This window comes from Nanorana parkeri, unplaced genomic scaffold (genome assembly GCF_000935625.1).
Source record: "Nanorana parkeri isolate BGI_ZX_2015 unplaced genomic scaffold, ASM93562v1 scaffold295, whole genome shotgun sequence".
NCBI classification, from domain to species: Eukaryota; Metazoa; Chordata; class Amphibia; order Anura; family Dicroglossidae; genus Nanorana; species Nanorana parkeri.
Genome location: NW_017306563.1, coordinates 1,203,641 through 1,218,786, shown reverse-complemented (window position 1 = coordinate 1,218,786; position 15,146 = coordinate 1,203,641). Strand labels below are relative to the sequence as shown.

The 15,146-nt window shown below is 44.6% G+C and overlaps 1 protein-coding gene across 1 annotated transcript in view; it reads left to right on the top strand.

Annotated features, from left to right (window-relative positions):
- RPRD1B (regulation of nuclear pre-mRNA domain containing 1B) overlaps window positions 1-15,146 on the top strand; it is a 74,055-nt gene that overhangs the window by 28,310 nt on the left and 30,599 nt on the right. The window contains exon 3 of the mRNA XM_018557671.1: window positions 8,249-8,385. Within this exon, the coding sequence (XP_018413173.1) occupies window positions 8,249-8,385 (137 nt within the window). The remainder of the gene's footprint in view (window positions 1-8,248; window positions 8,386-15,146) is intronic.

Genomic DNA, 15,146 nt, shown 5'->3' with positions numbered 1-15,146 from the left:
CTTGATACTGGCCTCCTGTAACCCGTTAGAATGCTGCGATCGAACGGTCAGTGGGAGATGCTGCAGCTGATTGGCTAGGAAGCCGGCTCCATGCTGATGGACTGGGAAGCCAGCTTCCCGGGCAATCAGCATCGAGCCGGCCACACAGCCGGCTCAATGCTGATTGGCTGGGAAGCCGGCTTCCAGGCCAATCAGCATGGAGCCAGCTTTCCGAGCAATCCAGATTAGCCCCACTGCAAGGGTTAAGATTTGATTTGCCCAGAGTTCTGCTTTAAAGATCTTATTAGACTGTATATATGTGAATTCTCATCTCTGGGGTTTCCCCCAGTTTGTTGAGTGCTGCTGAACCAGAGTGTGCCCAGTTATAATTTCGATTGACCATTTAAAAATCCATATCTACCGCCTCATTTTTTTTTCTTTGGCAATAACATCCTGAAATACTTCCTAACTATTCACCACTCTACTAGAAAATGTGTTTTTTTAATTGCTGCCTGTTTCCTGATTGGGGACATTTCCTGTAACATTGTATTCTATTTGACAGCCATTACATAGACAGGAAGTGGAAATAAATCTCTAAAGTGGAGACACAGACAGCAAAAAAACCTGATTGATTTCCCCTCCATTTCTCTACTCCGTGCAAAATTAAAAAATAAACAAGCTGGAGATGGATATGTGCAGCACAGATGAAAGGGGGGTAGCAGCTGTGCTATAGGAGAAAAAGGACAGTTGCTGCAGATTTGTCAGCTACACATCAATGATGCGAATCTCCCGTTCCTCCACATCCCAAATGTGCTCTATAGGATTGTGATCTGGTTACTGTGGAGGCCATTGGAGTACAGTGAACTTATCATGTTCAAGAAACCAGTTTGAGATGATGTGAGCTTTGTGACATGGCGCATTATCTTGCTGTAAGTAGCCATCAGCAGTTAGGTACATTATAGTCATAAAGGGATGGACATGATCAGCAACAATACTCAGGTAGGCCGTGGCATTTAAACATTGCTATTAAGGGGATGAAAGTGAGCCGAGAAAACATCCCCCCACACCATAACATTGTACAATTCTACAACAGAAAATAGTCGAGTCAATTAAGTTGACTGGAATAGAAATCATGTGCAGACCAGGACCGAAAAAGTATCCCTACGGCATTTCAAGGCTCTGTTTACACCAGCGCAGTCCGATCCGGTCCAGACAAACAAAAATACTGCTGGTCTCATTTTCTCTGGTTTGGAATGCACTGGAAGGTATAGAAATGCATCAAAAACACATGCAAATGCAGTGGAACGCACTGGACTACACCTGTAAGCCCATTTTAAGCTAAGAAAACGGCAAAACGCACTGCACTGCGTTTGCAGATCTGCTCGTGGTCTGGTCCAGACATGGTGTGAACATAGCCTATAGAAGAGTAAAATAAAAAGTGAGAAAGAGGATTATGGCGCAATGGGCACTAGACCACCGAGTCCAGGGCTCTCTCACACTTTTATAAGAAACTGCACAGAGAATGGGATGATGAGATCTGCACCACATTATTCCAAGGGCACCCTTCTCATCTATGCGTTTTCATTCAGAGCATTTTTTAAGGTCTTCCAAAGCCTTCTGCTGTCTTGACAAAAACACATCTGCCATAGAGATAAAAGGAAGTGCATGCAAAGCCATAAAAGATGAATATGCGCAGTTTAGTGCAGAAAATGTTATAATATGCATGAAAAACTCATCACAAACACCGCGCACTGCATGGAAAATGCATTTAAATATTCATATTAAAATCCAATGTAATGCAGATAGTGTAAATGAAAGGCTGAGTTTACTTTCCTGACCATATTTTATGTTGCATATTTAGGGTGTAACATGAAACAAGGTAAGATCGCAAATCCCCCTCCTGCCCACCACCTAACCCCCACCTCAAATGTAGTCCATTGACGCTTCCTGCCATCTATGTAACTGAATTGTCCGTACCTTGGTACAGACATTGATGGAAGGAAGAGTCTGCAGGAGCCAGAGCATTGCATCTGGGATCTACTGGTCACAGTTGCAATGCTTTGCTGGCTCCAATTCAATAAAATAATAAATGCAAATGTTTTCTTTTACGAAGAATTGCCTAAAGGTTCTAATATGTAGACGTAGGCCTCGTTCACACTGCTTAGAGCCGGCCCGTACAGATCCGTGTGGCGTGCATGGCCGTATGGGGCCGCTCCGGGGAAGGACGGGTGCTGCGTGTGATTGTACGCAACAGTCTGTTCTTCTCTATGGGAGTATGTGGCCGTACACTCACCCGATCTGCACTTCCGTGTGGGTGCATGTGTCCATACTCGTATGCAGACAGGATGGATGAATCCTGTCTGCATCCGAGCACGGACACCCAGACCCGCACGGATGTGGAGCTCGGGTGAGCGTACGGCCGCGTACTCCCACGGAGAAAACAGGCTGCTGCGTACAATCACACGCAGCACCCGTCCTTCCCGGGAGCGGCCCAATACAGCCCTGCACACCGCACGGATCTGTAGGGGCGGACTCTTAGCAGTGTGTAAGAAGTACAAGGATTGTGGCACCAGTTCATCATGGGATATATACAAACACATATCTGCACCCATGAAAACTGAAAGAGTGGTAGTACCAGGTTTAGTCAGCAAGAGGCGTTGTATGCCATAGTCCAGAATTGCACCTCCTCATTGTCCTGTATGGTGCAGAGATTTACAGGCAATGATTGTCTGTAAATCTCTGTAAAATTGCGTTTTAACATTTTTTGTCTGAATGCGTTAAACTTGTGCACACAGAAATACGCTATAAAAGTGGTATATAATGTGCTTATTTAGCTGTGCACCAGCACACGATGTGCATCTTTGTCGAACATTGCAGAATAGAAAATAAAGTTACTGCAGTTGAGAGGTTCTGACATTCAGAAATGTTAAACAAGGTTACTTGTTCACATGTGGAGTGTGGGCTGTTTTCCGTTTTATACTTTTAATTACATTTTCATTTATAATACTTTGCTATACAGCTGCGATATAGAAGAGGAAAGCTATTTTCTGAAGTGGTAATCATACATCTTACCTTTGCGCAAATCCTTCATCTCACTGCCAACTTATTTCCACCCTTCCCTGCTGTCCTAATACTTCTTGTGTAATACTCGCCTATCAGCAGCCTCAGGCTCCCTCTAGGTGCCTCCACCTAGAACGTGCTTTATGCGAAACAATGATGTTCAGATAGAGCCAGCCAAAGTGTAGCTCTGGTTGGATACAGATGGCTGTGTTTTTGGTACCGGCAGGTGGAGTGATGCATTGGATTTCAAATATACTTAAAGCTATACTATGGGCAATGACCCCTCTCACCCTTTGCCCCTAACGAATTGTGTTTAAAAAGCTTAAAACTCCCTTTTTATTTACTTGGCGTGTCGGTTCCCAAGCCCCCTATATTTTTTACTGTAGAGGAGGAGGATTGTTCTTTGTGTCCATATTACTACATGGCTAATGAAGACAATGTAGGGCCAACTGATCGGAAGCCGATTAATCGATTATTGAAAAAGATGACAACTTTTTCAATAATCGATTATGTCGATTAGTTGTTGCAGCCCTACTTGTCAGCTGTCCTCCGTTGAGATCCTTTAAGGCTCCAGACGACTGTACAACCTGGTGACATCACAAAGAGATGACCATTCAGCACGAACACAGATTGCAGCTCTAGATCACTAGTTTTCACTCTGGAAGCAGCGCTGGTGAGGGACAAGGATTGTGTAATTAGGGGAATATAAAGACCTTCAGCCTATGGATGGGATGGGGGAGAACTTTGCTCGGCGATGGACTTTAAAGTGAACCCGCAGTCAGGCTATGGACATTCAAGTATTTACATATACCTCCCAAGCAAAATGAGCTTAAAACACAGCTCCACTGACCTCTGTACTTGCAGGCATTGTGTAGCAATTTATCTTCAAATTTTATGGTAGAAAGTACTGCTTTCCTCAGTTGTTTTCTCACCAGCTCTGCTTGCCCTTCTCCTATGATGTACTGCTCTGTTTTCATTTTGAGATTAGAAGTCTCTCTGTTGAGTTAGTTGAATTCCTCAAAGCCTCCTATCTTTTTTTTCTTTTTACTGTAGAGGATAGAGGAGGAGGGTCCTTCTATCAGTGTCCATATCACTGCCTGGGTAATGGAGACACTGCTTATCAGCTGTCATCGGTTGAAGTCCTTTCAGGCTCCAGATGGCTGTACAACCTGGTGACATCACAAAGAGATGGCCAATCAGCACGGACCCAGATTGCAACGCTGGATCACCAGTTTTCACTCTGGAAGCACCGCTGGTGAGGGATAAGGGTAGCAAAATTAAGGGAATTTACGGACCTTCAGCCTGTGGATGGGATGTGGGAGAGCTTTGCTCAGCAATTAACTTTAAAGTGAACCCCGTCATGCTATGGGCGTTGAAGTATTTACATATACTTACAAAGCAAAATTAGGTTAAAATACGCCTTCACTGACCTCCGTACTTGCAGGCATTGTGGAACAATTCATTTTCAAATATGGCAGAGGGTACTGCTTTCCTCAGTTGTTTTCTCAGCAGCTCAGCTTGCCCTTCTCCTCCTATGATGTCCTGCTCTGTGTTTTCCTTAGAGGATAGAAGTCTCTGCTGAGTAACTGCAGGAGGGAAAGCTGAGTTGAAAAACTCCTTGCATTGGCAGTAAATTTGAGGATGATTTGCTCCATTGCCTGCAGCCATCGGGGTCAGTGAGGTCTTGATTGTCCTTTTTGCTCCCTGACCTAAACTAACCCACCCTCTCCCTCCACAGATGCATTCTCACCTCTCTCCAACGGTCATGGCTTCAATGTTTGTTTACATGCAGCATGATGCATTTTGACCATGCCTGCACAGTAGGGCACCTTAGACTTCTATGGGGCCGTGTCCCTTGGCTGTAATGCTCTGGTATCATGGCTAGCACATTGAAGATGCATGGAGCTGGATGTAAATAAACAGTGGAGCCACAACCATAGAATGGATCTGCGGAAGGTTGGTTAAGTTGGCAAGGGGGCAAAAAAGGATACGTGCACTTATTTTATTTACCTCACTGATCCCTGTAGCTGAAGGCACTGCAGCAAATAATCCTCTACAGCAGTACTCTTCCTCCCACTTGAAGTCAAAGATCTGACAGGTGTTCAGGCTTCACTGCCTAAATCATCGTTTTGGATCGGCGACTCAGGAAGTATTGGTGTTAGAGAATCAGCATGATGGTCAGAAATTTAGCATTGTCTGAATCCAGTTCACAAATACATCCTCTGCATTTCCCCCCTTGACAAGTTTGCTAGAAATAGCAGATCTTTGGAACGTTGTTGGTTGCCATCATTTTGCCACTAGTTGTTCCCTTACTAAGAAGTGAGACTCATTATACATTATGATGCAGCAATCACACGCTTAGAATGGGCAGGAAGTAGAAGATAAAATATTGCCAGCAGCTTTTGGCAGTTAAGCAACATTCACATAAATCATAAGATGGAGGTTTCACAAAACGCAGGCTTATGTTCAAGGCCATATATCAGCCCAGCAGGAGCTTTCAGCTCCGAATTTTAGGAAAGAAGCAGGAAATAATGTAACCCTTTCCTTTCCGCCTTTTAGGGCTCCTCTATACTGTTCTGCTATCGCTGGCACTCTGTTCCTTTCACTCTGGAGTGCGTGTCTTTTATTTACCACAAGTCTCATTTTCTCAGAACTTCTTGTGTTTGATCATACTTCCCAGACATTTATTTCCAGCATTGTACTCCCTTGTACCTTGTATCCTCGCACTCTTCAGCGCTCCTTGATGTTCTATCTACAATACACTCCTACAGCTCATGTCATCATGACTGTTGTGCGCGTACTTTTAGCTAGAGGCTGGACGAAGCTCAGGGCCATTTAACCAATGCAGCCAGACAGTTGCAAATAGCAAATGATTCGTTACTCATCCATTGTATGTCCTCAAAGTCCATTTGTATGGATCGCACAGTGGCCAGTACTTGAGTCCTGTACATGTTAATAGCCTGCTGTCTAGTTTAAAGGGCAACTCTACAGAAGATGGATCTATGTTTTGAATGGCATAAGGTACCCTGTAGTCCAACATGATGCCTTTGCTTGCTTGTCTTTACGTCATTACTTTGTGTCAGCTGCAGGAGAATGATGGGGTTGGGCTTAGGTGTTTATAATGCGCTTACAATAAGCTACATACCGATGGCTTGCTTTTACTGTGTGAACATGCACGCTGATACATGTGCTAAGAGGAAGGGAACATCCCTTCCTCTTGTCAGCGAGGAAAAAAAAAATCATACAAATTCAATCTGGCAGTATGACACTTCCCTGGGGGAGATGTTTCAAGGGATGTCTGGAAGGGACCTGCAGATGTACAAACATTTGCTGATCTCACTGCAAACAGCCAGATTAGGTGGACACAAGTCCAAACAGGAAGTCACTCGCACTCCAATGCAATGCCACGTCAATTTTGTTTATTGACTAGAAATAGTGTAGCAGTGTACTGTGGCTGTAAAATGCTACACTATTTCTAGTCAATAAAGAAGTTTGACTTGGCATTGCATTGGAGTGCGAGTGACTTCCTGTTTGGACTTGTGTTTTGCGGAGGCATTTGCTGTCACTGCCGCATCCGCCCTGTTTTACCTGGGCTTCCATCCGATCAGGAGTGCGATGGGATACAGGTTTTTTCAGATTAGGTGGACAGTCGCTGTCTGCTGTCATATTTGGGTCCTACTAGGCAAATCTCCCCTTACTGCCCGCATAGCCGTGATGTGAGCTTTACATTTTATTAGCCAGGCTGTTTTGCAGGTTTTACGCAGAGGTTCTCCACCACTCATCCATATTGGCTTGCAGAAGAAACCTAAAAACCATCTTCCCATGTTCGATTAGTACGTGGTGAGCTTATCTATAAATTTACAGATGCATGTAAACAAAATGAGAAAAGTTTTTGTTGTTAGGAATTGTCTGTAAATTAGATATCGCCTCCTTCTATTTTATATATCTATCCATTAAAAGGACTCGTCCCTTGGTCTTACTAACCAGCCATACACCGTATGTAGGATGGGTAGATATCTCACCAAAAATGTTTTATATATCTATCCATTAAAAGGACTCGGCCCTTGGTCTTCCTGACCAGCCATACACCGTATGTAGGATGGGTAGATGTCTCACCAAAAATGTTTTATATGTTTTATCCATTAAATTCCCTTGGGAGAACTATGGGGAAAAGCCTTAACCCCATAGTTCTCCTTTAAAAGGCCTCAGCCCTTGGTCTTCCTGCCCACCCTTGCACCGTATGTAGGATGGGTAGATGCCTCACCAAAAATGTTTTATATATCTATCCATTAAAAGGCCTTGGTTCATTGGTCTTCCTAACCAGCCATTCACAGAATGAAGGATGGGTAGATGTCTCACCAAAAATGATCGCTGGTAGACATTTGCCCTTCCCTGAAATCATCTGGACCACTCATGATGGTCTGGACTGACCAAAGAATACTGGTGCTTTTGTGACTTAACACTTCTTTCTTATCTTTCACTTTTCAATTTCACTTTAAGAATTGTGATTATCTACTATAACAATTTGGCATGAAGGTGCTGGAGAGTCTTCTCTACTTGGTACCTAAAGCCTTCCATGTCTGGCCGTAAATCATGCACAAGTGTTTTAAGTGGCGTGAATCAAGTTATTATATCAGTCAACCATAGAAAGCTGCCACTGGTGTATCTAGTGATTTTAAAGTTCCAGGTTTTGTATATTTCTACAGATCAGGCACAAGTAGAGATTCTAAAGCACTCTTTTTAAATGCTTCATAGGCAGCAATGTGAAGGTTCTCGTCTTGCAAAAAATAGTGCATGTCAGATGAAAAGAAATTGATTTGTGGGTCTGATTGTTCTTTGCCTAGTAATTAGAATTCCTTTTGTTTGACCATCTTAAATCTGGACTGTTTGCTTATCACCCTCTTATTATCCCTTATCTGCTGTCTGAGATTTGTCTTTCTGAAGTGCCAAAATAGTAGTTTTGGGGGTAGGGGGATTGTTAAGGGTTGTGTGGCATTACTTTATGGTGTTGTCTGACTTGACTTACGTCTAAATGTCAAAATCTAGAGGAAAGTCATTAAAAAAGATGGTCAAAATTTGATGCAAAACTCACGGCGTGACAATATAATCTGTGTCCCTAATACTTTCTTTATTTATTCTCTTTATATTTTGCTGCCATGCTGCATTTCCATTAATAAAACCTCACTCGGTTTCTCTCTCTGTTGTTTAGTGAAGCAGATGATGGTTGCCGGAAACCATTGGAGAGGTTGCTGCACATCTGGCAGGAGCGTAGTGTCTACACCGCTGACTTCATCCAGCAGATCAGACTGGCATTGGATGAGGATGACAGCCCCAGGGAGCCTCCAGGTACACCACCCCCGAGGAACCCTGTGTGACAGTGGTCTTAAGACATGGATGTGAGCGGCACTTCTTCTTGAGGAGCACGTCCTATTAATCCCTCCTCATTCACAGGTGCCCGCTCCACATTCATTTTATGTTTTTGCCTTTACATGTTTTTGGCATTGGTGTGTAAGTATGTGTGTGTATATGTACAATGTGGAAAATAATTATTTGACCCCCCTGCAGATTTTGTCCAGAAGTTTGCCCACTTACAAAGAAATGAAAGGTCTATAATTTTTATCATAGATGTATTTTGAATAGACAGAATATCAACCAAAAATCCAGAAAAAACACGATACAAATGTTATAAATTGAGTTGCAGTTCAGTGAGTAAAATAAGTATTTGATCCCCGAGCAAAACATGACTTAGTACTTGGTGGAGAAACCCTTGTTGGCAAGCACAGAGGTAAGACCTTTCTTGTAGTTGGTTACCAGGTTTGCATACATCTCAGGAGGGATTTTGTTCCACTCTTCTTTACAGATCTTCTCTAAATCCTTAAAGTTTCTTGGCTGTCGCTTGGCAACTCGAAGTTTCAGCTCCCTCCATACATTTTCTGTAGGATATTAAGGTCTGGAGACTGGCTAGGCCACTCCATGACCTTAATGTGCTTCTTCTTGAGCCACTTCTTTGTTGCCTTGGCGGTATGTTTTGGGTCATTGTCATGCTGAAAGACCCATCCACAACACATCATCAGTGTTCTGGCTGAGGGAAGGAGGTTCTCATACAAGATTTTACAATACTTGGCCCCTCAATGCGGCAAAGTCGGCCTATACCTTTAGCAGAGAAACAGCCCCAAAGCATAATGTTTCCACCTCCGTGCTTGACTGTAGGGATGGTGTTCTTAGGGTCGTAGTCAGCATTTTTCTTCCTCTAAACACAGGAAGGCGAGTTAATAACAAAAAGCAAAATTTTGGTCTTCTCTGACCACAGCACTTTCTCCCAATCCTTCTCTGAATCATTTAGATGTACACTGGCAAACTTCAGACGGGCCTGTACATGTGCCTTCTTGAGGAGGGGGACATTGCGGGCGCTACAAGATCACAATCCATGGCGGTGTATTGTATTACCAATGGTTTGTTTGGTGACTGTGGTCCCAACTGCTATGAGATCATTCACAAGTTCCTCCCGTGTAGTTCTGGGCTAATCCCTCACTTTTCTCATGATCATCCTTACCCCATGAGGCGAAATTTTGCATGGAGCTCCAGACCGAGGGCGATTGATGGTTATTTTGTAGTCCCTTCATTTGCGAATAATCGCTCCAACAGTTGTTTCCTTCTCACCAAGCATCTTGCTGATAGTCTTGTAGCCCATTGCAGCCTTGTGCAGGTCTACAATCTTGTCCCTAACGTCCTTTGACAGCTCTTTGGTCTTGCCAATGGTGGTGAAGTTTGAATGGAAGAAAGCGATTTTGTGGACAGGCGTCTTTTATATACATAACGAGTAGTCGTTCGGAGCACCTTCTTAAATTAACAGGACTAATCTGTGTATCACATACCCAGTCTGTGGGAGGAGCCAGAGTTATTCTTGGTCGCTGATGGATCAAATACTTATTTTACTCGCTGAACTGCAACTCAATTTATAACATTTGTATCATGTTTTTACTGGATTTTTGGTTGATATTCTGTCTCTATCATTTAAAATACACCTGTGATAAAATGATAGACCTTTAATTTCTTTATAAGTGGGCAAATGTACAAAATCTGCAGGGGATCCAATCATTATTTTCCTCACTGTATGTATAGTAGTTAGAAGTGGCAGAACTTGATAAAGGTTTAAATGCAAGGCTTGACGGGTGAGAGCCGAGTAAAGATTGATCCCAAGGCAGCAAATTTGTGAGGTTGGTAGGACAACAGTGTCATTTACAGTTGGATCTTATGAAGTCGTTTGTGATGATGGAATATGATTTGAGGTTGACAAGCAATGAACCTTCAACTTTAATTACAGTTGTTCATCGTTTTTTTCCCTTGCTGTTTTTAATAAACATACTTCTCTTGATTATTACAGCTGTGTCCAAGGCATAACTATTCTTTTATGGGATCCTGGTGTACAAAGTCCATACAGACCTTGCAGTCACAAAGGTGACTTCATGCTGAACTCCTATGATTTCACTGAGAATTGAATAGTGATCTGATAACACTTGAAGTCACTGATTATGTGGACTCCTCAGTAATGCAGAGCTGTGACTCTGAAGATCGTTCCGTTCTAGTGGATCAGACAAACTTCCCAGGAATGCAGTTTGATTTATATGTTATGACTATTATTGCCCAAATGCTCTGATGCATAAACCGATAAAGGAACTTCCAGTCAGAGGGAGATTCTCTCTAACCGGCAGTGCCGCGAGAGGTCATGACCTGCCTCCCGGCTTCCTGATTGGCAAGGAAGCCAGCTTCACTTGATGCTAGGTAGCCTGGCTTTCTGACCAATCCGGAAGCTGGGCAGTACGTCATGAGCCGGCTTTCCGATTGCCTAGGAAACCGGCTTCACTTGTTGCTAGGCAGCCTGGCTTCCTGACCAGTCGGGAGGTGGGTCATGACGTGCCACCCGGCTTCCTGAATGGTCAGGAAGCCAGGGTGCCTAGCAACAAGTGAAGCCGGCTTCCTAGCCAATCGGGGAGGCGGGTCATGACGTGCTGCCCGACTTTCTGATGAGTCAGGAAGCCAGGCTGCCTCAGAACGTGAAGCCAGTGCTCTTTCGATAGAACATAGGCTTCCCAGACAATCAGGATGCTTCCTGATAAGCCAGGTCCGCGGTACCCCGAGAGATGCCGGTATCGGTATTCGTATTGGCGAGCCCTAAAAAAAAAATATACCTCAAGTTGGCGTGTGCCGGAGGCGTCTAAAAAGGCCTATTTATGTGGACATTCACTGGTGTAACAGTCCACAGTAAGATCAGCTTTAAGTTTACCCAGGTTGATGGACATTGACAGATGCAGCTTGGTGGCCATTGATGGACGGGTATCGTTGGATGATTGCTTGGGTAGACATTAGGGATGCACCGAAATGACATTTTTAGACCGAAAATAAAAATAGTTTTTTTCAAAGGCCAAATCTCTTTTTCTGCAGCCCATGCTATGAATGAGCAGGAAGCCTATATACTGAGTGTTCCTGTACATTCACAAACTGGGGAGATAGTATCAGTTACAGGAAGTGATGTAGTCCACTCCCTGTTCATTCATAACTGGGGACACAGTAAGCATACTATGTCCTCAGTTATTTACTCACGTCAGTTCTGATCGCTGAGCACTCGTAACCCGCTCTCCATCCTTACTCCTCCACCTGTCAGAGAAGGCTGAGCGTGCGTTGAGGGAGGAGAGCTCAGCCTCCTGTGACAGCGGATGGCTCTCTCCTACCTGCACCGCCCTACTCGGCATCCTGACAATTTCTCTCCCTGCTGGGTGCTGATCTTGTCCCCTCCAATCTCCGCTGCCTCTGCCAACATATTTGTGGGAGAGCAGCGGGGATCAGAGGGGGCAGGTAGTCTGCATGCAAATGCTCTCTGTCTGCCTAGGGGTACCCACTACTCCAGACTGGCAACCAACTATTAAGGCATTTTTAAAATTTGTCTAACTAAAAATCAACCCCCGCCTAAGAGCCAGCCCATTGCTTAAATCAATGTTTGTGACTGCGTTAGAATGTGTGACCGGTGTTGTGGTCACACATTTTAACCTAATCCCATCCAGTTTTTTGGCGGTGGAATGTGTGACCGGCAAAAGGTGAAGAAATCCAACGCTTTCTCAGCTGTTCCAGGGCAGATCGGCATCGCAGATGGTATGTGCAGGAGAACCAATCGGCCCTGGAACAGCTGATCGGTCCTGAAATGTCACTTCTATCCAACTTTGTGGAATGTGAGATCGCAGTCACAGAGTCGGATAGAAGTGACATTTTAGGACCGATCGTCTGTTCCAGGGCAGATCCGTTCTCCTGCACATACCATCTGCGATGCCAATCTGCCCTGGAACAGCTGGGAAAGCGTTGGAATTCTTCACCTATTGTCGGTGACATATTCCACCGCCGAAAAAGTGGACGGGATTACGTTAAAATGTGTGACCATGTGACCGGTCACACATTCCAACCCAGTCACAATCTTTGATAAAACACCTGCATTGTGTAGAGAAGCAAAGAGACCCAGTGATGACATCACTGGGTGTAAAAAAGGTATGTAATGAAAATGGAAAGGTTTTATTTAAAGAAGAACTCTAGGTAATTTTTTTTAATTAACAAGGATTGCGTGCTTGTTTTGGTCTAGGGCTGAAAATAACAAAGTTATACTTGCCTAATCTTCTGAGCCGACTTGCCTTTGGACCGGTCCCTGGAGCGTCTCTCCCCCTTCGCTCAAGCAGCCTACGGTCCCTGGGTCATCACATTCTATACACAGTGTATAGGACATGAGGACGCTGAGGGACATTCCATTGCTGCAGTTTAGGAAGAGACAGGCTGGAGGGAGTGCTTTCACAGCCGGCGTTATTTCCAGCCCCAGACCGAAAAGAGCAGTTAACCCTTGCAGTGCAGGGGTAGCCCCAGCTAAAGGGTTAATAACAATTTAAGTTCTTCTTTAAGAATTGCTTTAGCATGTGGATGTATTGGCAGAGGGAGAATCCAGGGAAGACAAAATATCAGCAGACTAAACTTCAGCACTAAAAAGATTGAGAATGACTTTTATAATTCGATTGTTGAAGCTTTTGTGAGGTTTTAGATCAGGGGTAGCCAAACTGCGGCCCTCCAGCTGTGGGAAAACTACAAATACTATCATGCATCTGCCTCAGTAGGCCATGCCTGTGGCTGTCAGAGACTTGCAATGCCTGATGGGACTTGTAGTTTCATCACAGCTGGAGGGCCTCAGTTTGGCTACCCCGGTTTTAGATCCTGTAGTGTGGACTTGTCCTTCGATGCCCTAATACGCTGATGGAGTAATGGCCAGTGTGGCGACACATACACATTCCTCACCGTTTTATTTATAACATCTGAACGTAGTTGTGCGGAATATTCTGTGATGACTAATTTTAGCTTCTCCTGCACCCTCCTGCTTGCCAGGGAAGAGCAGCTGTTTGGACAAGTGGCTCGTCTGCAGCAGCCATGTGCACCCACCAGACCCTGGCTAGGGGAAGATCAGAGCATTGGAAGTAATACTAAGGTGACAGGGATCTCAGTCCTCACTGATGAGCTGTAAACTCCATTTGTTTGGATTCATCTCGGCAAATTTCTCTAGCGCCCTAACACAATTCTTGTTGAGGTTGGCATCGGCGCCCTGTCTCTATCCGGCATGCCAGTGCATTAACCCCGTCTTGCCAACCCCTGCAGATGTTGATCATATTTTCAAGTCTAGTCATGTTGCATACATTTGGCTTGCATTTGTTTTAAATGGGTCAGGTCATTCATAAATCATATTTCAGTTTTGCTTGGCAAGTTTTATATTTGGGTCCAGAACATGAACAGTGTCACCTGAATTTGAAGGTCTCCAGGAATTTAAAAAGCTTACCGTTGTAGTGGGGCTACCCATGCACTGCAAAGGTTAATTGCTCACTTTGTATAGTGGTCTAAAATAAAGCAGATAGACTCACCTGATCCCGGCTCCTACGGTGACCAGCATTCACCTCTCTCCCCCTTCACTCTGAGGCCTCATTCACACGAGAAAAGGCCGGCACGTACAGCTCCGTGCTGCGTGCACGGCCGTATCGGGCAGCTCCCGGGAAGCAGGGCAGGTGAGCGTAGGGCGGCCGTGTACTCCCATAGAGAAGGACAGGGGCTGCGTACTAATCGCACGCAGCACCTGTCCATTCCGGGAGCTGCCCGATACGGCCCTGCACGCAGCACAGAGCTGTACATGCCGACCTTTTCTGGTATGAATGAGGTCTAACTGTGGAACATCCCTCATCGTCCTCACGTCTATCAACTCAATGGACCTGCATTAGATGTGATGACGTCAGCGGTCCTTAGGCCACCAGAGCCCGGGGGAGAAGAGGCTTTGGGGACTGGTCTAGCAGTGCAGTGGGACAGAGGATTCGGGGAGTATATCTGCTTTAACCCACAAAGAGACGTAGTTTATAACTGATTTTTTTTTTGGGATAGCTAATTGGCATAATTGAAGAGAGACTAAAAAATGATTCCCGCCGTCATTGTGGAAATATCCTAACAATGCAAGCCGTCTGTCATGTTAATCAAGGAACTTCTAAGCTGTTAACTTTAAACCTAAAGTGATTATAGTGAACCTGTGTCCACGCCATGGACATTAAAGTGTTTTACATATTGTTACCAAGCAGTAAAAGAGCTTTAAAGCGGCAAGCCATCACTGACCTCTGTAGCTGCTTGTAATGTGACATAATTCATCCTCAAAATGATCCGCTTCAGCTGCGGCGTCTCAGTATACAGCGAGCAGTAGATCGCGGTATACTGCGGCGTCTCAGTATACCGCAAGCTGCAGCTCGCGGTATACTGGGCCTAGGGTGACGGGAGGATGCTAGTTTGTGTCCTCCTGTTACCCTAAGGAGAACTATGGGGAAAAGCCCTAACCCCATAGTTCTCCTTTAATGGGTATAGCAAAGACTTTGAAGGCTGGCATTATTTTGTTCCCCATAGAAGATAAAAGAAGTCATTTTAGTACATCTGTTGTATTCCACCCACAATCTTTTGGTTTTGTTTAGGTTTTTTTTACCCCATACTCAGTGGCGTTGCAAGGTGGGTGCAGATGGGTGACACCAAAATTTGTCATTTTGGTGTGTGGTCCCCCCCCA